Source organism: Peromyscus californicus, unplaced genomic scaffold, assembly GCF_007827085.1.
Source record: "Peromyscus californicus insignis strain IS unplaced genomic scaffold, ASM782708v3 Scaffold_13__1_contigs__length_99412109, whole genome shotgun sequence".
Lineage (NCBI taxonomy): Eukaryota > Metazoa > Chordata > Mammalia > Rodentia > Cricetidae > Peromyscus > Peromyscus californicus.
The window spans coordinates 8,283,871-8,308,340 of NW_026294424.1; the positions used below are offsets into that span (position 1 = coordinate 8,283,871).

General features: G+C 51.2%; 1 protein-coding gene across 13 annotated transcripts in view; it reads right to left on the bottom strand.

Moving 5' to 3' along the window:
- Emid1 (EMI domain containing 1) overlaps positions 1-24,470 on the bottom strand; it is a 44,598-nt gene that overhangs the window by 8,600 nt on the left and 11,528 nt on the right. For 10 of the 13 annotated variants that reach the window (XM_052736395.1, XM_052736396.1, XM_052736399.1 and 7 more), the window contains exons 4-13: positions 17,810-17,887; positions 16,787-16,848; positions 14,089-14,209; positions 13,630-13,719; positions 12,724-12,870; positions 11,309-11,407; positions 11,125-11,177; positions 10,727-10,789; positions 10,578-10,622; positions 3,323-3,367 (exon numbers count right to left, since the gene is read on the bottom strand). In XM_052736395.1, coding sequence (XP_052592355.1) covers positions 3,323-3,367; positions 10,578-10,622; positions 10,727-10,789; positions 11,125-11,177; positions 11,309-11,407; positions 12,724-12,870; positions 13,630-13,719; positions 14,089-14,209; positions 16,787-16,848; positions 17,810-17,887 — 803 coding nt within the window. Of the gene's footprint in view, positions 1-3,322; positions 3,368-5,604; positions 6,016-9,036; positions 9,931-10,577; positions 10,623-10,726; positions 10,790-11,124; positions 11,178-11,308; positions 11,408-12,723; positions 12,871-13,629; positions 13,720-14,088; positions 14,210-16,786; positions 16,849-17,809; positions 17,888-18,218; positions 18,355-24,470 lie in introns of those variants that run through there. The other 3 variants (XM_052736404.1, XM_052736402.1, XM_052736406.1) reach the window with 3 other exon arrangements.

A 24,470-nucleotide genomic window follows, 5' to 3' on the forward strand; every position in this document is an offset into this window, starting at 1 on the left:
CAGTTTTATTTTCTCCCATTGACCTAGCAACTTATAGATTCTTAACATTTTCTACCAATCACGTTTAAGATTATAGTTGAGCACATAAGAGCCCTCTTCTTAGATATTACCTGAATCTAGCCTTTTGTTAATTCATTTCCCCACTGGTCACTTCCCTTTGGGGTTGCAAATGATAATTAATGGTTATTGCCTCCCTATGTGATTCTTATCACCCCTCCGTTTGACCCTGGAAGCCTGGCTTCATATACCAGGACTTTCAGGGCACAGGGGGTCGGAGAAGAGAAAAGAGAATGGAAGAACTAGATGGGTAAGAACTTGAGAGGAACAAACTGAGATGGGGAAGAACTAGACTGAAGGGCTAGAAGAGAGGACTAGAGGAATGAGATGGAAGATGAGGATGAGCCAGATGGGGAACAACAAGATGAGGAAGAACGAGATGAGGAGAGAGAAGGAGATGGGAGAAAAGATGATATGGGAAGGAACAAGATGGATGAGAACCTAGAAGGGGCAGAACAAGATGAAGGAATTAAGATAGAACCCAGAGCGGACCGCGGACAAGTGTAGAGAGAAATCAGGCAAGAAAAGACCTAAATATGAGAGCAGAATATAAGCTTGTAACTGACACAGAATAATAAAGTTTATGAACTAAGGAGTTTCGTGTACATAGATTCATTTCTTCTCATCAAAGATTAATTATCAGCTGGTTGTAGATTCTTCCCGGACCCTGGAAGGGGACTATAGAGGGGCTGGACCCCCTTAGTCCCCAATAGCCTCCTAAGTTTTGAAAGCCTCTGTCTCGCTTCCTGCCTGTCAAACTGCCGCTCCAAGTACTCGCAACTCTGTAAACATCCCAGACTCACTCTAACTCCAGGCCCTTTGCATATACTGCCCCTGCTTCTCTGTCTGAATACCCCGTGACTGGTTATGTTCCTGTCATCACCAATACACTACAGCCCCCAACACAGCTAAATTCCTTTTGTCCTGTGGCTGCTGACACAGTATTTTACCCCAGCTCATGGTGACTTCTGGGGACTGACTCCGCAAAGCATCTCTCTGTACTGCCCAGCCCTGAGCTTGGCATACAGAAGTTTAGGGAATAGTAGAGGGCTCCCTAGCCCCTCTGGGGATTTAGATGTCTTAGCCCGTTTCACTTCTGGCCCCACTTTGCCACCAGCTTGCTCAGAAGAGCTGGGCCTCAGTTTCCCTATCTGAATAAGGGCTTCCCTTTAACTAGGTAGTCACCTAGCTCCTGCAGTACATGACTGTGACCACCTGGTGACACTACTGAGCCGCAGCTAAACTTGGTAAGCAGCTCTGAAAGCTGCACGACCCCTAGGGGGCGCTGGTAGGTGAGATGCGTCTGTAGGTGTCCACAGGATGTTTCCACTGTATACACATGCATGTGCACACACACAAACTCCTGTGTGTACCAGGATCCCTACCTACCTCCAACAGAGCTGGTCCCTCAGCCCAGAAGCCTCATGCATCTCCAGCCCAGCGAAGCCTCTCCCAGGTAGCAAGCAGGGACAGAAGTGCAGGTGGTAAAAAGAGGAAGGTGGGCAGGTGGGGGTCCTGCTACCTCGTGGGGGCCCCTCCCATGGGCGGTCCTGGGTTCAAGTTCTCTCCTGGGGTGGCCCAAGGCTCCCCATGCAGGGATAGGGACTGCACAGCCTGCCTCTGTTGTGACCTGGTTTTTCCTATACCTTCTGGGATGGGTGAAAAAACCCCTTTTCTCACCCAGGGTCTCTGGGAGAGTGAGGGGAGGCTGAGGGTTGCTCCCATGGGTCTCCCTGCTGGGTCAAAGGTCAGGGACCACAGGGAGTGGAAGAGTGAGTTGGAGAGCGGGGAAGCAAGCATCTTGGAGAGGTAGCAGGGCCCCTAGAAGTCATGGGATACACGGAGGTGCACTCATGCGGGATGAGGACTACCACGGCTGTATCCATCACTGACTCCATGACAAACAGTGAAGACATGGTTCGTGGCTGGTGCTGGCCACACCCTCACCAATGGCTCTCAGGACGACAGGAAGACAGGATGCTACTTTCTAAATACTTAGGCTCTTTCTTGTGGGGATGTTTACTGGAACCCTACCTATTTTCCAATCATGCCAGCAACAGTTGCCAGGTGTGGGATCATGACACTTCAGGGCATGGCTTGTTCTAGGCCCTTGCGTCTTGGGCAGAGTAGATTCTCAGGCCCCAAATCTGTTCATTAGTTATCTCCAATGACCTTGAAGCTTCCCAGGACCTCACAGGCATCTCGAGATTTCTGAGTGTGTAAGTTTCTAGGTTTCTCTTCCCATTTACTCAATGTCTATGCATGTGACAGTTTCTAGACCTCCCTTTCTATTGTTTACAATTTGCTTTGTAGCTGGTAGTATCTAGCTCACCTCATCTCATTTTCCGTGGTTCTCTGTGCATATGACAGTTTCTAGGCTTCCCTTGTGGACTGCTTGAAGTGTGTGATAGTACCTACACAGATCTTTTGGGGACAACAGAGTTAGCTCTCCTGACCTCATTAACCATGTCGAACGTATACATAATGGTTTCAAGGTTCCGCTTCCCAAGCTTCCTGGAGTCTCTATGTGTATGTCGGTTTCTAGGCGCCCAGCCCTTTATTCCATGGACCCCCTGTGCTTCCCTTCTTTGTTCCCTGACTTTCCTAAGGTCCCTTTTCTGCTTTGGGTGGATACTGTCTTCATGTGCCTTTTCTGTAGACAATAGGACAAAGCCAAAGCCTTTGCAGGAGGGACCCTGGAAGCGGAGCTGCAGACTGGGTCACCTAAACTGCCCAGCAGAAACAGGCAGAGTCATCTTGGCTTGGAAAGGCTACAGAGGGTAAGTGGGTGAAGACAGAGACAGAGCGTGGGTGGGGTCTGCTGGGAGGGCTGGCCCTGCCTAGGGGTGAGTGCCAGGAGAGGAATGGAGCAGGGCTCCTGTAAGTATGTGACGAGGACACCCTCAACCCCAGGATCTACTGGTGAGAGAATTCTTTCCTGAGCACCCAGGGGACGGGAGGCAGGGGGAAGGGGGAGGGGAGGGGGAGATAAAGGAGGGCAGGGGGGATGGGGAGACAGAGAGAAGCAGGGGAGGGCAGGGGAGGCGGGGGGGAGGGCAGGGAGAGGCAGGGGAGGACAGGGAAGGCAGGTGGGGGCAGAGGAGGCAGATGGAGGCAGGGGAAGGTAGGAGGTGGGGAGAGGCAGGGGGAGGCAGAGGAGGGCAGGGGAGGCAGGGGAGGGCAGGGGGAGGGCAGGGGAGGGCAGGGGGAGGGCAGGGGGAGAGCAGGGGGAGGGCAGGGGAGGCAGGGGAGGGCTGCAGCTCACCCAGTGGATCTTCTCTCCAGGGTCTCCTTTGGGGCCAGGTTCTCCCTGAAAGGAGCGTCAGAGGTAAGGGTGGGGTGGGGGCGTGAGGGAGAAAAACTCACAACTCAGAAGGATGGCGTGGTGGAGCAGCTGTCCAGCATAAGTGAGACACTGGGTTTGATCCTGGGGGGAGGGAGGTTTCTCCCAGGGAAGAAACAACAGGTTGGTAGAACTGAGCACAGATTTTCATAACTTCCATCACATAGGAGACAGAGTTTGGAAACACCCAATGCTTTGTCGTGAAATCACATAAAATTCAGGCCTTAAGCTAAAGAACACACACCAGGGCTAGGACCAAGAACAAACCCAAAGCGGATTTTCTGTGATAAAGCTCAGTTCCTGAAAGAGTAAAGTGAGGTCTGTAATCTAGCTGTCTTGGGGCACTCAGCACTTCTCAAGCAAATAACAGAACAGAGTTCCTCAGACATTACCTCTCTTGTCCAATAAAGCATATGAAAGTCGCTAGCTATATGAAAAAACAGACAATGCGATGCACATTTAAGAGAAAAATCAGTCAACAGAAACAGATCCCTAGCTAACTAGGTGTTGTAAGTAGGAGACAAGGTATTTAAAATATCCATGACAAGGGTTAGAGAGGTGGCTGGGAGGTAAGGGGCACTTGTTGCTTTTGCAGAGGACCTGGGTTCAATTCCCAGCATCCACATGGTGGATCACAACCATTTGTAACTCCAGTCCCAGGGGATCTGACACCCTCTTCTGACCTCTGCAGGCAGTAGGCATGCATGTGGTGCACAAACACATTCATACACATAAAATGAAATCTAAAAAATTAATAAAATATCTATGACAGATATTTTGGACCATCCAGATGATTCAGTGAACCTGAGCAAGCCAGAGAGCCTTGGTGGTTCAATTCCTGGAACCCACAGTGGAAGGAGAGAGATGACTTCTGAAACCTGTCCTGTTCCACACATGCCCCCCGCCCATCAAACACACACATAATAGTAAAGAAAATAAAAAATTTAAATTAAAAAAATTTTTTTTTCTTTTTTTTGTTTTTCGAGACAGGGTTTCTCTGTGTGGCTTTGCGCCTTTCCTGGAACTCACTTGGTAGCCCAGGCTGGCCTCGAACTCACAGAGATCCGCCTGCCTCTGCCGGGCGGCGGTGGTGCACACCTTTAATCCCAGCACTGGGAGGCAGAGCCAGGCAGATCTCTGTGAGTTTGAGGCCAGCCTGGGCTACAGAGTGAGTTCCAGGAAAGGCGCAAAGCCACACAGAGAAACCCTGTCTCGAAAAACAAAAAAAAAAAAAAAAAAAAAAAAAAATTTTTTTAAAGAGTATGGTGGCATGCGCCACTACTGCCTGGCAGGAAAATTTATTTTTAAATATTATTTATTTTATATATATGGATGTGGGGACAGGGAATAGAACCTGGGTCCTCTGGAAGAGCAGCCAGTGATCTTGACCGCTGAGCCATCTCTCCAGCCCAGAGAGACACACCTTTAATCCAGATCTTTTGAGGTGGGAAGACCCACCTCTAATCTGAGACACACTTTCTGCTGAAAGCCTATATAAAGGACATGGAAGAAGGAAGTCTCAGCGTCTCTGCCTGTTTGCTCTCGCCCTCGATAGCAAGTCCATTCCTTCACTGGCATTAGAGCCTGCTTCAGGATTCCAGAGTATACTGAAGACTAGCTGAGACATTCAGCCTCGTGGACTGAACAACTACTGGATTCTTGGACACAGGCAGTCACTGTTGGATTAGCTGGACCATAGCCTGTAAGTCATTCTAAATCCCTTTCTATATATAATCATTATATAAATTCTGTTACTCTAGAGAACCCTGACTAATAATACACTCAGCTACATGGTGAGTTCAAGACCAACCTGTGATACACTAAACTGTCTCAAAAAATATAATTTATTTATTAAAGTCATATAAAGTGTGGGGTGGAGGTGTGTGTGGTGGAACAAGCCTTTAGGTCCAGCACTCAGGAGGCAGAGGCAGGTGGATCTCTATGGGTTTGGGGGCAGCCAGATCCAAGTATCAAGTCACAGGCCAGCCAGGGCTGCATGATACCCTCTCTCTAAACCAAAAACAAACAATCCCCCAGTCATATAGAGTACGCAGTTTAAATCACAGAAGGGTAGGGTGCGGTGTCACTCAGTTGGTAGACAGCTTGGCTTCCATGCATGAAGGGCTTCCTCTTTCTGCAAGTGGCCTGAGGCAACCCATGAAAATGGTTCCCTACTCAGTTGACCCAGAAACTCCATAAAACCATGCAAACCAAGAGGTTCCAATCTTTATGTTCATCTTAAGGACACGGTGAGACTGTATACATGGTCTCCAAGTATCTGGAAGATGTCACTTTACAGAAGCAGTGTGGGCCATTCCAGGGGCATTAGACAATGTTGGGTGAGCCCAGGACAAACAGTGGGGCCGGACACTGGATCACTAGCTTTGAAAAGAGTGTTAAAGTTTAGTTACACATGCTTTAAAAATGCAATCACACTGAACTGAAGGGTCAGTGACCACATCCAGGTGAACAGTGTACCAACTACCTGCTCATGGTGTGACTAGCCAGTCCCTACCCCGCTCAGCCCCACTGAGACAGATGATCCCATTAAAGAGGAAGGCACGATTCCTCAGCAAGAAAGGAGGTTGTCCAGAAGGAAAATGTCCCAGAAGAAACTAAAGAAACAAAATTTAAGAGATGTGGATAAATTCAGCATAATGTAAATGCAAATAAAAGTAAAAACAAGGCTGGAGGAATGGCTCAGTGGTTAAGAGCACCAACTGCTCTTCCAGAGGTCCTGAGTTCAATTCCCAGCAACCACATGGTGGCTCACAACCACTTGTAATGAGATCTGGTGCCCTCTTCTGGCCTATAGGGACACATGCAGGCAGAATACTGTACACATAATAAATAAGTGAGTAAATAAATAAAGTAAAAACAAAGGATGAAAAGGCAGAGACGGGCTGTGGGGACAGCTCAGTCAGTGAGTGTCTGCCACATAAGCATGGGAGCTGAGTGTGGACCCCTAGTACCTAGGTACAAAGCCAGGTGTGTACAAAGCTGGGTGCACAGGAGTGTGTTCCTGTGATCCCAGCACTCGGGAAGAGAGGGGAGGCCGAGGCAAGAGGATCCTGGGGTCTTGATGGCCACCCAGTCTAGCTGAACCGGTGAGCTCCAGGTTCTGTGAGAGAGCCTGTCTCAAAGGTGGAGAGTGACTGAGGAAGACACTTGGTGTCAGCCTGGGCCTCCACACACACATATAAGCATGTGCATGCATACCAGCACACATGTGCGCGCGCACACACACACACAGTAGAAGAATTATGTAGGAGTAAAATAGAAATGGGGTGATCAAGTAGAAAACAGTAACACATATGGCAGACACCAACCCAACACTGTCTACAACCCCTTAAATATCAATGGTGTATGTGCTGGCTAGTTTTTATGTCAACTTGACACAGGCTAGCGTCCCTTGGGAAGAGTGAGCCTGAACTGAGAAAATGCCCCTGCCAGATCAGCCTGTAGGGAAGTCTGCATGGCATGTTCTTAATTAGTGATTGATTTGGGAGGACCCACATCTGCTCACTATGGGCAGTGCCAGCCCTGGGCTCCTAGTCCTGGGTGCTATAAAAAACAACATTTATTGCCAGGCAGTGGTGGCACACACCTTTAATCCCAGCACTTGGGAGGTAGAGGCAGATGGATCTTGGAGTTCAAGGCCAGCCTGGTCTACTGACCGAGTTCCTGGACAGCCAGGACTGCTACACAGAGAAACCTTGTCTCTGTAGATCCTAAGTTTGTGGTTTGCCTCCAACAGAAATGGATGCATTCGGCAGGTTGTAGGACCATAAAGCAAAACAAAAACCCAACAAACCTCACAAACTAAGCACTCAAGCAGATGCTCACATTAAATAGAAAGACATGATAATAAATAAATAAATAAATAAATAAATAAAGCAAGCTTAAGAGGCCAGCTAGGGGCTGGAGAGTTAGCTCAGCAGTTGAGACCATTGGTCTCTCCTCCAGAGCACTCTTAGGTCGGGTTCCCAGCGCCCACATGGTGGCTCCCCACCATCCAGAACTCCAGTTCCTGGGGATTCAGTGACCTCCTTTGACCTCTGCAGGAACCCAGGTGTGGTGCACAAACACACGTATGCAGAAAAATAACATATACACATAAAATAAAATAAATCTAAATTTTTTTTTAAAGGATCCAATAAGATGCTTGCTGAGTTCAGACTCCCAGCACCACATAAAAAGCTGGGCATAGCGGCTTATATCTGCATGCCTAGAACTGGAATGCAGAGACAGGAAGAGCCTGAGCTTTGCTGAATAGGTGAGTTCGGGCTCAATGAGAGACCTGTCTAAAAAACAAGCGAATGAATGAATGAGTAAGTGAATGAATGAACGAATGAAACAGGAAGTAGTAGAAGGCACCTAATATTGACCTCTGGCCTCCATGCATGTGCACACACATACACACAATACACAGAAGATTAAAAATTAAAAGATCAAAATTTAAAGAACTGGGGCTGAAGAGATGGCTCAGTAGTTAAGAGTACTGAGAACCCAGATTCAGTTCCCAGAATCCACTGGTGGCTCACAAACATCTATAACTCCAGTTCCATGGGATACAATGCTCTCTCTCCTCTGACCTCCACAGGCACAGGGTGCACAGACGTGCAGTCAGGAGAAACATTTATGCACACAAAACAAATTAATTTTAAAAAACCTTGGTGGTACAAGGCTGTAATCCCAGCTCCAAAAAAAAAAAAAAAAAAAGAAAAAGAAAAAGAAAAAAAGAAATGATACATGATCAGCAAATTTAGAACTACAAGCCATCCCTCTGTGTTCGTGTGGAATTCATTCTCCTGTGGGTACCAAAATCCACAGGTGTTCAAATCCCCCAATAAAAGGCTTAGTCTTTGTATGGAACCTGTAGGTGTATAGAGAAGAGTTCATCTGCCTCTAGCTCCTTTAGGATACCAATGTAAATGTTCTGTAACAGTTGCTACTGTACCGCTTAAGAACTAATAAGAACCGAGCCTGATGGCACAGGTGTGGAATCCTTGCTACTCAAGGGCAGAAGCAGGAAGATTACAAGCTCTTGAACCTGGGCCTGTATAAGCAATTTAGTCAGACCCTGTCTCAAAATGGGGGTAGAGTGGGGGTGCAGAGATGGCTCAGTGGTTAAGAGCACTTGCTACTCTTCCAGAGGTCCTGAGTTCAGGTCTCAGTACCCATGTTGGGTGGCTCACAGCTACCTGTACCCCCATCTCCAGGACATATGACACCCTCTTCTGACCTCAAAGGATCCCCCCACCACCAATGGGATACACTCACACAGAGATACACAAAAATAAAAATAAATCTTAATAAAAAAGAGGTTAGGGATGTAATACAGTGATAAGAGTGCTTTCGTAGCATGTGCAAGGCTCTGGATTTGATCCCTAGTAACCAGAAAAAAATGAATAATGATTTTAAAAATCCGTACATGGTCAATATGGGCTCAGGGATTTTTTTTTTTTGTTTTTGGTAATATTTTCAAACCACAATTTTTCAAACTATAGCTGCAGAGTGTGCAGTGTCTAAATTTGTGTTTTGTTTTGTTTTGTTTTGTTTTGTTTTGAAGACAGGGTTTCTCTGTGTAGCCTTGGCTGTCCTGGAACTCACTCTGTAGACCAGGCTGGCCTCAAACTCACAGAGATGTGCCTGCTCTGCCTCCTGAGTGCTGGGATTAAATGCATGCACCACCACCGCCCGGCCTTATTTTGTTTTTAATGCCAGCTGACTTTAAAGTGATGATGACGACGACGACGATATGGGTCTGAGGATGTAGCTTCCTGATAGATCACTTGCTAGCGGATCTGCTCAATGCTCTGGGTCAATTCTCAGCACTCTCAAAACAGTGTTGGGGGGCTTATAGCAAATGCAGAAGTAGAATACAGAGCAGCGACAGCACAGGAGAGGATGGAAATGGAACACACATTCAATGCACCTACACGAGTCTGTGACACACACACACACACACACACACACACAACTGCTTTAACACTGAAGCATAAGTTAATCATGTGACGTGAGGAAGGAAGGACAATGTTGTTCTTAGCAACTGTGAAAAAACCAACAGAAATAGGGATTGCCAAAAAAAGGGGGGGACTGGTAAAAAGCTATCAGTGGGCGCAATGGACCCCAAAGTGCTCTATCCTGAGGAAGGCGAGTGAGGACGTGGCTCAGAAGCGGATCGATAACTAACTACAGAAGAAGGCAAGAAAAGGAACAGGGAAAAGAGCAGATAAACAGACACCAACTGCAGATGGCTGACTTAAACAGAACCCTGATGATAATTATACAGATGATGAAAATATCAATGAACTAAACGGCAGACTCTGAAAAATGCAAGGCTCGTGTTATTTACAAGAGATGTGCTTTAAATACGCTGGCACCGACATACACAGACAGCAAGCATTACAGCACTGGTGTGGTTCCTCTAATAGCCAACAAAGCAGAATCCAAGATGAGTGTTCTAGAGATATGAATATTCATTCCACAAAGGCAGAGGCAGCGCTGAAATCCTGAACATGTATCTGCTTAATAACAAAGATTCAAAACACATAAAGCAAAAATTGGCTACATTAAAGGGAGAAAAGGACAAATCTACATTAAGAGATGGAGAATGCGCCTTTAATCCCAGCACTCGGGAGGCAGAGGCAGGCGGATCTCTGTGAGTTCGAGGCCAGCCTGGTCTACAGAGCAAGATCCAGGAAAGGCGCAAAGCTACACAGAGAAACCCTGTCTCGAAAAACCAAAAAAAAAAAAAAAAAAAAAAAAGAGATGGAGAATGAAAAAGAGAAATATAAGCCGGGCGGTAGTGGCACACGTCTTTAATCCCAGCACTCAGGGGCCAGAGGCAGGAGGATCTCTATGAGTTTGAGGCCAGCCTGGTCTACAGAGCGAGATCCAGGACAGCAAGGACTACACAGAGAAACCCTGTCTTGGAAAACTAAAAAAGAAAACACCACCACCAAAGAGAAAGACAGAGTCAAAGAGACAGAGGCATGTAGAGAAAGAAATGGATACAGAGCCACAGTCAGACAGGTTGAAAAGGATGGATGATGGGTCCTCGCAATGAAGGGGAGCTTTTCTGAATCACACAGGGGGTCAGGTGCTCCAGGTTCAGGAACCTAGAATGATGGGATCCTGGAGAGGTGGGTAGGGGGGAGATTGCATCACTTACCTGCAACCCCATTAGCCCTTGGGGGCCAGGTTCCCCAGGCAGTCCCTATATAAGAGGAGGGAACAGAATTAAGTTAGCTGGTGAGAGCTACCGTCTCGGACCCCTGAGACTCCCCAGAATCCCCCACGTAAGGTCATCAGTGTACTCACCCTCTCACCCTTCTCCCCCGGGGGGCCAGAGCTTCCTTTGGGTCCAGAAGGGCCTGGGGTTCCCTGAACAACAAGACAGGGCCTCAGCCTTGTGCTGGGGTAGGTAGGACAGGAGGTGGGGTAAAGGGAATAGGGAGGGAGCCCCAGCTTGGCCCAGGCCTCATCGCATGCCCAGCGCATAGCAGGCAGGTCAGACGTCCCCACCCCATGTGCCGGCTGCAGCCTGAAGAATCCCCCTTTTCACCGCCTCAAGGGATAATGATGCTTCTTGTTGGGTGAATTGAGTTAAGAAGATTTATGGAAAGCACTTTGCATATCAAAGTACTTACTGAATGGACGGATGAACAGATGGGTGAATGGAGTTACGCATGGGTGGTAGAACTTGGATAATGACTTACCATGTGTCCAGGACTCCCAGGGGCACCCGCAGGGCCAGGAAGTCCAGGAGGACCTGAACAAAACAGAGTGTCTTCAGGAACGGAATAGACCATGAGGCTAAGAAGTTCCCCACCCGCTGGCCACGGCTCAGTGCTGCTGCTTCCTATCAACCCCTACCGTTACCCCAGGCTGGACTCAACTTACCCATGGGCCCTGGGGGGCCCGGAGGGCCTGGGGGCCCAGTGGGTCCTTGGGGCCAGTGGCTGCCAGTCTCGGTGAAGGTATTAGACAGTAATGGATCTCCTGGCAAGGGAAAGAGAGTGAGTGGAGCTGGGAGAGAGGCACAGTCAGTCACCGCCTGCCACCTCTGCCGCCTTGGCTCTGGCTGCCCTATGGGACAGCCTGCAGCACAGACAGGGTCACTGGTACCCGCTGCCAGGTACAGAGAGGAAGGGAACCTTGGCTCTAACCCTGCCACAGTCTAGATAGTGACCCCGTACCGTCCCTTGTCGATGAGCATCAGAATGAAAGCAGCCTTTCACCAACTGTCTACCGTGTTTCAGGTGGCTATGCACTGAGGATCATTTCTGCCCCCCCCCCCGGGGGGGGGGAGGCACTGTGGCCATCGGCACAGTACAAACAAGGACACTAAGGCTAGGAGCAAAACCAAGAAAGATGGGACGGAATAAATGATGAGGTGAGAAAATGAATAAGGAATGGTACCCAGTCACTCACCAAAGATGGGAGCCGGGCGGTGGGGGCGCACACCTTTAATCCCAGCACTCGGGAGGCAGTGGCAGGTGGATCTCTGTGTGTTGGAGGACAGCCTGGGCTACAAAGTGAGTACCAGGACAGGCTCCAAAGCTACACAGAGAAACCCTGTCTTAAAAAACTATAAATAGGGGCTGGAGAGATGGCTCAGAGGTTAAGAGCACTGGCTGTTCTTCCAGAGGTCCTGAGTTCAATTCCCAGCAACCACATGGTGGCTCACAACCATCTGTAACGAGATCTGGCTCCCTCTTTTGGCCTAAAGGGATACATGCAAGCAGAACATGTATACATAATAAACAAATAAATCTTTAAAAAAAAGCACTATAAATAAAAACAATGCGGTTGAGGTTGAAATTGCCACTGTGCTCTCCAACCGCTCCAATCTCCGGCAGCGTGTGGGTGGGTCAGGCCATGGGTAGGTCAGGCCCGGCTACCTGCAGGAGATGCCTGGGATCCATGCTGGTGCTCGGCTGGGGGAGGGGACTGGAGCCACCCTGAACAACAGGACTAGGGCTGTGGCCTTGGGAGCTCAGAGCTCACGTCTTGAGTTAGATGGTGAGCTCCCCGGCACTCTGAGTGCTGGACTGCAGCCAGCTCAGAGGCACGGGGAGGGTCTAATGCCAGGTGTTTCTGAGCGTGTGGTGGGAAACCCCTCCCCCTCTCCCCGGGGTGTGGACGTGGCACGTGACCTTCCTTTGTGATTGGCAGCACCTGCTGAACAACAGGGTGACAAGCCCGGCCCACGCTGTCACATGATAGATGTCACATGATAGATGGTAACAGGTACCAGGGTTATGGCTACTTCAGTTACCCCGCCTCAACCCACCGGGACCCCAGGGAGGACTTACCATGTAGGGAGATGTGGGCATGGGGTGGCCCAGCAGGGGCTGGAGGTCCTGGGGGCCCAGGAGGGCCTGGAGGGCCTGGAGGGCCCATCTCTCCAGGGATGCCTGAAGCCCCGGTCTGGCCAGGGCGTCCTGGGGGTCCCTGTGGACCTGCGGTTAAGAACAGGGATTGGTGGGCATAGGGTAGTCAGGGACAAAGAAGTCTGGGGCAGCAGGTTCCAAAGGCTCCGAAGTGCCATCTGTTACAGGGAAGAACACAGTATCGTGCCCTCGAGCTCAGCCAAGCTGTTCTGGGCTTCCTTCTATAGGGCTCCCAGACCTCTCAGAGTACTCCACAGAACCTGGTCAGAGGGGTCAGGCACCGTTGTTTCTCATTGGCCTAGCTATCCCCCATCCTGGAGGCAAAGACTGGGCTGGTCCCACCCAGTGCCCAGTTCAGGGTCTGCTGAAGGGAGTGCCTGAGCCAAGTGGACCAAGACAGTTTCACAGCCCAGGCATGAACGGGCACCACTGCAGGGCTGGTGAGCAAAGGCCCGGTAAGTGGACCGGGCCTGTCCACCTTGACTATGCCAATGAAAGCATCCTCTGCGTCCCCTGGCAGGAGGCATGCCTAAAAAAGCTGAAGAGAGCCAGCTGTGGGGGCACACGCCTTTAATCCTACCACTTGGGAAGCCGAGAAAGGTGGATCTCCATGAGTTCAAGTCCAGCCTGGTCTACATAGCAAGCTCCAGGCCAGCCAAAGCTGCATAGGGAGACCCCGTCTCAAACAACGAAAGCAACAGCAAACAACAACAGCAACAACAACAAGCAAACAAACAAACATCCAACCAACCAATACAATACAATACAACAATACAATACAATACAAAACAAAAAAGAAGCTTGGAAGGCAGCCCCGTGGGCACGTACCTGGTGGGCCTCTCATCCTCACTGAGCCCTGGCTGCCAGTGTCCCCCTTGGGGCCCGTGGGCCCAGGCAGCTCCCAAGGATCAACTCTGTCTGCAGAGTAAAGAACATGAACTTGGCAGCTCTGGGGTTGCATTTGACCCCCACCCGAGCTGGTCCCTCAGACAGCCCTGACTATCCTGAGGTAGTTGTGCACCCCCTCCCGTTCCCACTGGCTCCTAGTAAACCCTGGAGCAGTTAAGCAGGCATCAGCATCCCTGCTGGGCCTGGGAGGGAAGATCCCAGACCCTCCTCCCTGAATTGGAACTGTTTGCTGCCCGGACTCCAGTGCTCAGGAGTTCAGGTACTTCCAGTCCGGTCCACTGGAGAGCTGAGAGGACGAAGGCCGGCCCTGAGGGGTCAGACGGGGCATCTTCCACTTGAACTATCGCATGGGGGTATGTACCCTGCTTTGCCTCTTACCCTGCAGGTCTCCACCTCCAGGGCTGCCCTGGGTAGCTGGGGATCCCCAAAGCAGGGCAGAGTCCTCAGGGGGAGCTGGGATCGAGGACACTGTCTGCTCTGTGACACTCAGAACAGCCACCTGTGGAGGAAGACAGAGACGGCTCGGGCGCCAGGAACTCACTAGGGATAGTCCAGCCTTGGCCTTGGGGGGTCGGGAGGCCCAAGAAGCCAGCAGAGTGGAGACCTTGGGCCCAGAATGTCATTACAAGTGTCACCATTGATCATATGCACCGTGAAACAGTCATTCCGCACTGCCCCTGCCACCCAAGTTGAGCTCCGTGATCATGGGATCTGCTGGCCATAAGAGTATGCTGCTTCTGTTAAAGTTCCACAGCGGGTTGGGAGGAGCTCTGTGTGTGTGTGTGTGTGTGTGTGTGTGTGTGTGTGTGTGAGAGAGAGAGAGAGAGAGAGAGAGAGAGAGAGAGAGAGAGAGAGAGAGAGAGCGCGTGTGTGCATGCATGCTGAAGACTGGCATACTGCCTCCCACATGCCAAGCAAGTGCTGTACCACTGTGATTTTGCAGGGGAAACTGGGAGGGCCTGACACCCCACACCCACATTAGAGCCTAGGGCAAAGAAGAAGATTCTGCAAGTATGCCAAGCTCCTGACCAAGGGTCAGGAAAAGACGGTGGTCTGTCCTCACAGCACATGGTCTGTAATTATGTAACTGCTCCTTCTCCTTCAGGGATCTGGCTTCCAGATTTCCCTATGGCAGTTAACACTTTATTAAACTTCCTCACATCTGATCAGGACAAGTTCCCAGAGGAGGGTTAGAGCAGAGCAAGAAGACAGTGTGTGTCTACGCATGTCCGGAAACACTGGAAGAAAAAAGATGACTAAAAAGTGGTAGCTGCCGGGTGGCAGTGGTGTACACCTTTAATCCCAGCACTGGGAGGCAGAGGCAGGCAGATTTCTGTGAGTTTGAGGCCAGCCTGGTCTACGGAGCTAGTTCCACAACAGCCAGGGCTACACAGAGGAACCCTGTCCCAAAAAAAACAAAACAAAAGAAGTGGTAGCTTAGAGCCAGTGAGATGGCTCAGCAGGCAAAAGTTCCTACAGCCAGCCCTAATAACCTCAGTGCAATTCCAGGGACCCACATAGTAGAAGAAAAGAACACCCCCAAAGTGTCCTTTGACACACACACACACACACACACACACACACACACACACACACACACACACACACTACAGCACTCTCACATGCCCACCATACACAAAAGGTGGCAGCTTATGGCTGCAGTCCCAATTACTAAGAGGGCAGAGACAGGGAGATCTAGAGTTCAAGACCAGCCTGCACTACACAGCAATACACCTGTGGTGGTTTGAAAGAAAATGGGCCCACAAACGGAGTGGCACTATTAGGAGGTGTGGTCTTGTTGGAGGAAGTATGTCACTGTGGAGGGGACTTTGAGGTCCCATATATGCTCAAGATAGCGCCCAGTGTTTTAGACCACTTCCTGTTGCCTGTGAGTCAAGATGTAAGAACTCTCAGCTCCTGCTCCAGCACCATGTCTGCCTGCACGCCACCATGCTCCATGCCATGATGATAATGGACTAAACCTCTAAAACTGTAGGCCGCCACCTCAATTAAATGTTTTCTTTATAAGAGTTGCTGTAGCCGTGGTGTCTCTTCACAGCAACAGAACCCTAATTAAGACAATACTATTTGAAAAGGAAAGAAAAGGGAAAGAGAACAGGTGGTCTTATAGTGCACAGGTGAAGGGCGTGGCTAGCTTGCACAAAGCCCTGGACTTGATCCTAGCACCACATAAACCACATAAATAAATAGTGCACCACATAAACAGTGCACACCTGTAATCCTAGCACGGAGCAGGTGTGGCAGGAGGTCATCCTCAGCTCTGCAGCCAGCTTGAAGCCAGCCTGGCATAGGCGAGACCCTCTCTCAAAAGAAGAGAGGGGGCTGGTGAGGGGACTCGGAGTAAAGGTCCTGCCACTGAACTTGATGACTTGAGTTTGCTTCCTAGCACCCACGTGCCGGATGGAGAGAACCCCACACACATACAATAAACAAATGAATGAACAAACAAAGATAGGTAGACCTCTGAGTAGGAGGCCAGTGTAGTCTATATAGTGAGTTCCCGGTCAGTCAGGGCTACATGGTGAGATCCTGTCTCAGTTTTCTCTCTGGGACACAGGTAGTCTCTGCAAACGGTTTTCTGGATTTCTGAGTTTTCCTGACCCTACGTTCAGGATCATGTTTAACTGTCTTATGTTGTATGTAACCTTTGAACGCTTTTTATCTTGAGATAACGTGAGATGTGTAACGGGCATTTTTATTTATGTATAATGGCATGGAGGGGCAGGATAAGGGGCAAAGGTTAGAGGCAGGCAGGGTCTGTCATTGTGCTGGGGGATGTGTTATCTGCCTGAAACTGGGCCTCATGGCAGGGGGCTTTACAGCCTCCTGGAGGGACGGCGCACCGGGCTGTAGGGCTGTGCAGCAGTTCATAGGGATGGCAACTGAGGAGCAGAGGACAAAGAGCTGGATGGACATCAGGCAGGGGCTGGGCCATGCCTGTGGAAAGCAGTCTACCCGAGCATGGACGCTCAGAGGATGGGCACGGGGGTGCAGGAAGGAGTGGGGGAGGCCAAGGTCTCCAAGGCCTAGGGCGAGAGGGGAGCTGCTCACCCACCTTGGCCTCCAGCGCCTTCAGCCTCTCGGTCAGCTCAGACACTCTGCTGCAGTTGAGACAACCTGTGGGGAGGAGGAAGGCTGAGGCTAAGGCTAGAACTCCTACATCCCCTTAGAGTTCTCACCCTTGGGGGACAGGTACTAATGACCCTAATCTATGGGGAGCAGTGTGGGCTGGGCTGCAGGGTCACTGCAGCCTGGGTGGGCATCACTCCTCAGGGTTCCTTCCATTCCAGAGCCTCCAGAGAGGACCCTTCCTCCCAGTGCAGGCTCCGGGGCCCTGGTTCTGATGGTCTCAGCCTTCAAACACCAACTCCAGAAACCACAGGCAGGAAACCCTGTTGTTTCCTACCGGGCAGGGGTGGAGCCTGGGCCCACCAGCTCTAGGGACCAACAGACCACAGTTGGGATGCTACTGGCCTCACAGGTACCATTGTCTGGCCGTATCACAGAATCACACTCCAGCTTTTCTGACCTTTTTTTTTTTTTATGAGGCATGTACAAACTGGCAGCCCTGGTCCTCACTGTAGCCCTGTGTGTGACACAAATGCCACACAGGAGGCACCTGAGTTTGTGACAAGATGCAGTGAGTGCCCAGAACAGTAACCCCCAACACAGCTCAGAGGAGCCAGACCCAGGGCTGCCCACTCCTGGCTATGGCACCCTGGGCAGGGTAAGGCTTCAATTGACTCTCGGTTTCCTGCTCATAAGAGTAGTGTTGTGGGCAGCTGTGAGGTTTGAAAGCATCTGGCTGAAGCCTCCGGCTCCCCAGTACAGAGAGGAAACTGGGGTGTTGGGCTCTAAGTATAAAAACCTAGGGGTCACAGGTCTCAGCGTGACTCCCCTCTGGGTACGTCCTCTGCCTTGAGGCTCTCTGTCCAGGGGCTGAGGTAGAGAAGTGTTACCCTTCATCCTCTACTTCTGGACCCAGAAGACTTCCAGGGACAATTACCACACACTGCCCTGGGTCCACCCTAGATCTCCTCCGGTCCAGAGATCCCCAAGAGGCTGCCCCAGGACCCACCTGAGAATGCTGTGGGCCGCACTGCCATCCGCCGCATGGTGCTTCCTGACCATGTAGGCTCCAGGACGCCAGGGGAGCCTGCAATGGAGGGAAGTGGGCTAAGGGTCTGCTGACCTGAGCCAGCCCTGCCCAGCTAGACAGTCGTTCATGCTGTTGCCCTAGCGGGGATCTCTGCTCCCCTTAACGCACAGAGAGGCACAGGGAGGTGGGGTAACTTCCCTGGGCCACCCAGCAATAAGGAGGCAGGACTAAAGAAGGTTGACTCCTTGACGGGCTGGTGAAAGGGCCCGGCCCCCTGTAGGGGCCACACATAAGCTGAAGGCTTCCCCACGGAGCCCAGCCAGTGGCAGAGCTAACGGACAAACTCAGCTCCTCTACTTACTGATCTGTGGGATCTGTCCCCTCTGACCTGCAACAGTAAGGCCTCTGTTCTTGTCTGGCAAGGCCAGGAGAGGGTGACGTGCGCACGGGTCTACTGGACATAGACAGGGCTCAGGTACACAGTAGATGCTCAATAAATGATTGAGCTTGCTCTCCATACCCCACTGAGTGAGAAAAGACCAAAGTGATATGTTCAAATGAAAGCCAGAGAGAGGCTGGCTGCCTGTTCCAGGAGTCTGCCCCCTCCGCACCCAGGAGGATTATCCAGCCTGGCTGCTCTGGTTTCGTGGGCCTGGTTTTCCACACAGCTGGAGGGACCGGCTGGCCAAGCCAAGGACGGAAGGCGCAGCTGGAGGGCCTCTCCAGCCAACAGTGGTAACTGCCCTCCTCAGCCCCCTGTGCCTGCCTTTTAAGGCCATGAAGTGTCATCCTGGGGGGGAGACAAGACCCAAATAAGGCACCAGCCTGGCTGCTTGGACATGGGCTGTGGGTTGAGACAGGGAGTGAGAGGCGCCGGCAATCCAAACCAGACGGGTCTCTCTGGCCAGCCCCCGGCAGGGAGGCTGCCTGGCTCTGCTCCGGGTCCCAATGTGCACATGGGATTTTTGCTCAGGCTGGGCAATTTCTTTAAGAGTCCCAGGGACCTGTAACTTGCTCAGGTACAGGGGGTAAGAGTCTTGTACAGGATACAAGAGTGGGGGCTTGCAGCCCAGGACAGTGGCCAAGATGGGGGTGCCTGAAGAGAGTAGATTCCACCGTGAAGCAGGCCTTGTGCCCAGTGCATTGCATGGCTCAGCACAGTTCTAGAAGAGACAGCCACAGCAGCACACACACAGCTCTGCACATCCCAGGCACCCCCATATGTCTTGTTTTGGTTTTACCACTGCAAACTAGGACCACATGGTTCTAACAGACGAGGAAGCAGGCATCCTCCTCAGGTCCCAGGAAGAGCAAGTGGAACAGACCCCTCCCTGCTTTCCTCTTGGGGAAACCAAGGAAGAGGGATGAAGTGACTTACTCATGGTCCTCCCTCAGGTCTTCAGGGAAGCCCAGCAGAGCTGACGACAAGGTGGGACTCTGCCGCTCTACCCGGCAGGAAAGGCCCGCGTCCAGCAGGAGACAAACCCCATCGCAGTCCTTTAGCTTTTTGTCCCAGGTGAGAGTGTAAAATGCCACCTTTTTATTCTTTGCAAAAAACTGATCCAAAGCAGCACCAGTCTGTCTTTTAATCCGCCCCCCCCCCTTTTTAGGGCGGGGAGTTTTGTCTCATAGAGCCCAGGCTGACCTAGCACTCACTGTGTGGTCAAGGATGAGTTTGAATTTGTGATCCTTCTGCCTCTGCCTCCCAGGTGTCGTGATTACAGGTGTGTGCCACCATGCCTAGCTCCCAGGTGTCGTGATTACAGGTGTGTGTCACCATGCCTAGCTCCCAGGTGTTGTGATCACAGGTATGTGTCACCATGCCTAGCTCCCAGGTGTCGTGATTACAGGTGTGTGCCACCATGCCTAGCTCCCAGGTGTCGTGATTACAGGTGTGTGCCACCATGCCTAGCTCCCAGGTGTCGTGATTACAGGTGTGTGTCACCATGCCTAGCTCCCAGGTGTCGTGATCACAGGTGTCACCATCACAGGTGTCACCATGCCTAGCTCCCAGGTGTTGTGATCACAGGTGTCACCATGCCTAGCTCCCAGGTGTCATGATCACAGGTATGTGCCACCATGCCTAGCTCCCAGGTGTTGTGATTACAGGTGTGTGTCACCATGCCTAGCTCCCAGGTGTTGTGATCACAGGTGTGTGTCACCATGCCTAGCTCCCAGGTGTTGTGATTACAGATGTCACCATGCCTAGTTCCCAGGTGTTGTGATTACAGATGTCACCATGCCTAGCTCCCAGGTGTTGTGATTACAGGTGTCACCATGCCTAGCTCCCAGGTGTTGTGATCACAGGTATCACCATGCCTAGCATCAGTTCTTGATTTTAGAGAAGGGTCTCCTATGTAGCCCAGGCTGGCCTCAAACTTACAATCCCCCTGCCTCAGCCTCCCTAGCATTAGTATAGAGGTGTGCACCGCCACAGCTTTTCTGCCCACAGCACTCTGTGTGTGCATACCCTCAAAGATGGACTGACTGGAGCAGTTCCCCAGAGGACCACCACTTGTCTGTCCCTTGACTCCAGCTCCCGCCCACCAGGACAAGGACCTTGTCTGTCTTGTACCTGCCAAGGAACATCCTGGGAGCCCTGCAGGACTGCAAGCACCGTGACAAAACCTTTGTCTGTGAGCACACTCCTACCTCGGGCTAGCAAAGATAAGCTCCAGCAAGCACAACCAAACACTGCAGGTGATGGATGCAGCTGCGCCGAGGACAGGTACCCGGGGTGTCCCTGAGTGACTGACCAGCGGACCTGTGGCTGGAAATCATTTTCCAAACAGTTTGGTTTGGGACATTTGGCCAAGAGCCATAAAGAACCAGAACCATGAACAGAGGGGCTGGGGAGACGGCTCCGTTGATAAAGTGCCGTGTGCAAGCGTGGGACCTGAGTTCAGTCCTTAGCACCCGTGTAAAAGCCGTGTGTGGTAGTACACGCCTGATCCCAGTGCTGGGGGGTGGAGATAGGAAGGAGGAGGATCCTTAAGGCTTACACGCCAGCCAGGCTAGCTGAATCGGTGAGCTGCAGGGCCAGTGGCAGACCCTGCCTCAAAAGAAAGGAAAGAGAGCGCGAGGAAGACACCCAATATCAAGCTCCAGCCTCCATATGTATACATATGTGCTTGCCCACGCATGTGTACACACACACACACACATGTACATGTACACACATGCTCACACACTTGTACACACATACACAATTTAAACACATATCCACATATATGTACACACATATATACATATGTGTACATATATATGCATACACATATATGCATGTATACACACATATGTACATGCACTTTCAATTAGCAAAGGAAGTTTACTTGGACATGGTGGCACACACCCGTAACCCCAACACTCAGGAGGCAGAGGCAGGTGGGTCTCTGTGAGTTCAAGGCCAGCCTGGTCTACAGAGCGACTTGGTCTCAAAAATGTTTAGGTGAGGCTGGAGAGATTGGCTCTGTGGTTAAGAGCACTCACTATTCTTTCAGAGGACTCCAGTTCGGTTCCCAGCATCCACTATTCTTTCAGAGGACTCCAGTTCGGTTCCCAGCATCCACATTGTTTGGCTCACAACCTCCTGTAACTCCAGCTCCAGGGATCTAACACCATTTTCTGCTCTCTTTGGATACCTACATTCACATGTGCAAATGTGCACACAGGTGTGTGCACATACACACACACACACACACACACACACACACACACGATTATAAAATTTGTTTTTAAAAAGGTGTTTTGGAGCTGGAGAGATGCTCAGGGGCTAAGAGCATTTGTTCTTGCAGAAGACCCAGGTTCAGTTCCCAGCACCCACATGATGGCTCACAACCATCTGTGACTCCAGCTCCAGGAAATCTGGTGCATATACACACATGCAGGAGGGCGGGGGGAAACCCATAAAAATAAGTAAATCTAAAAGAAAAAAAAAGTTTGAGTATAAGGCTAGGGGTGTGGTTAGTTCAGTGATGGGCTACTGGCCTAGCACAGGCCCTGGGTCCCATCCCTAGTGTGGTAGTTTGAATGTAATTGGCCCCCATAATCTCATAGGGCGTGGCATTATTAGGAGTATGGCCTTGCTAGAGGAAGTGTGTCGCTTTGGGGACAGGCTTTGAGGTTTCCTATGCTCAGGATACTGCCCACTGTCTCAGTCGACTTCCTGTTGCCTGCAAGATGTGGGACTCTCAGCTACTACCCCAGCACCATGTCTGTCTGCACACCGCCATGCTCCCCACCATGATGATAATGGACTGAACCTCCGAAACTGTAAGTGAGCCACTCCAGTGAAATGGTTTCATTATTAAGAGTTGCTGTGGTCCTGGTGCCTCTTCACAGCAATAGAAACCCTAACTAAGCTGGGCGGTGGTGGCGCACGCCTTAAATCCCAGCACTCGGGAGGCAGAGGCAGAAGGATCTCTGTGAGTTCGAGGCCAGCCTGGTCTCCAAAGCGAGTTCCAGGAAAGGCGCAAAGCTACACAGAAACCCTGTCTCGAAAAAAATAAAACAAAACAAAACCAACCCTAACTAAGACACCTAGCTACAAAGCAGAGAAAAAAAGTTTAAGGAAACGATAAAACTCAAAAAGGACTAGAAAATATTGAGCTTTCATTCAGGATTCACAGAAATCAGGCAAACCTCCCAAAGCTCCGAAGAACAGATAAAAATACTTTTGGAGACATGTCCCACTGTAAGAGGGCCTTTAATGTTCACAGCTTAGTAAAGATGCTGTGGGCTGGGGCATGGCCTGCTGTGGTTAAGACATTCCATCCCTCCCATTGGTGTTAGCCAGAGACCCTAAAGCAGGCTCACGGTTGAGACCCGTCTTTATTGTGTCTTACAAAGGCCCTGAAGGCTGGCCTTCACAGGTACCACTCTGGGCCACTTCCCACTTGCTAGGAGGTCCCCAGCTATCTACATGGAGACCTCCCCTGCCCCAATTCCTACAGCTATGGTTTCTATGTCACCTTCTCCAGGAAGTCCCCCTAAACAGACCAGGTCACCCATCAGTGCCAAAGCCCTGCTGACGTGCTCATAGTTCAGTGTGCTGACCCCTACAAGGCTGGTGTGCTCTGCAGGTTCTAGCCCTGTGTCCCCCAAAGCTGCCTCCCTTCCTGTGCCAAGTGTCCTTCCATAGACCAGTGCACAGAGGAGCACCAAGGCCCAAGGCAGCAGGCCAAGGTGGGCTGGGCTGGGTTCCGAGCCTTCCCCAAACTGGAAATGAGGATGGAAGCAGTTTGGGGGGGGGGTCTCTGGGCTCCCTCAACTCTGTGAGTTTTCCTGCTAAAGAGCAGAGCCAGGGGAGGGGATTGTTCACATCCAACCTCCCAGGCCCATGTGGCTTCGTGACCACACCGACCACGTGGCCACAGTCTTCCTAGCTAGGTCATGTCTCCTGTGTGAATTTACTTTGTAAATGTAAATATTTGTGGATGACCAGCCAGTGGCCTAAGCCAGGGCTTAGGATCAGAGCTGGGGCTCTCAGCTCTAAGAACCTTCCAGCCCAACGACGGGGCCTCTGGGAAAGCTTGCTGTGTTCCTGGCCTGTTCAAGGTGGGCAGGTTTCATTCAATTTTTACATGCTCACTTTACGCCAGGCGCATCCCAGGCACTGGAGCTGAAGGAGTCATGTTGGCAGGGGGCCAGCTTAGTTAGCCTTCCCTAGGAGCACCAAGGTGGCCACAGGCAGATAAGCTAGCCACTGCCAAGGCCATAGGGCAGGGAGAAGGCCAGTGGAGCGCAGGGTAAAGGGTGTGTGCGTGTGAAGCTGGGTGTTACGGGAATGTGGGAGGGCAGTGCCCTGGTGGATTAGCGTGGAGGTGGGATTGGCTGAGTCTTCTGGACAGGAATGGGAGAGGATGGGTGGTAGACATGGGTGGGATGACACAATAGTTAGCCTTCAGAACTCTGAGCCCATAAAGCAGAGGCTTGGCTCTGTACCTGGCACCTGGCTGGCACAGACAGAAATACGTGGGATGTACCCAGCCCTCCCTAGAGAGTGGAGAAGCTGAGGGGCCCTGGAAGGGTGAGGCCTCAACCTGTCTCACATCTGCTCTGAGGCTTTGGGGCTGTGCATTCCTTTTTTTTTTTTTTTTTTTTTTTGGAGCCTGTTCTGGATCTTGCCACTGTAGACCAAGCTGGCCTCAAACTCACAGAGATCCGCCTGCCTCTGCCTCCCGAGTGCTGGGATTAAAGGTATGCGCCACCACCGCCCGGCTTGGGGCTGTTCGTTCTCAAGCAATGTCCATCTCTGGTACCCACCATGGAGGACAGGGCTGGGGGGGTTCCAGGTAGGGCAGAGAAATACATATTGGAAGGCAGTGAACCAAGGAAGAGACGCCACATGTCTTTTGGGAACCCATGAACAGAGGAGGGTGAGCCCCAACATCTCCACCTTTCCATCTGGGGGTGCTAAGACCAGCCTCACGGCACCCCACCTGTCTGACCATGCTCCTTGTGCCGTCGCAGAACTCAGCCCTTACTCCAGGGCCAACCTGCCCTGGCTTGAATGGGCCCACAGCTTTCCCCTCTCTGAGCCTCGCTGTGATGACGGAGGAAATTGGTGGCTTCCCTTCCCCTTGTCAGGGTCACGGCAGGAGGGGCTGAGACAGGATGCTGCTGGAGAGAACCTGGTCAC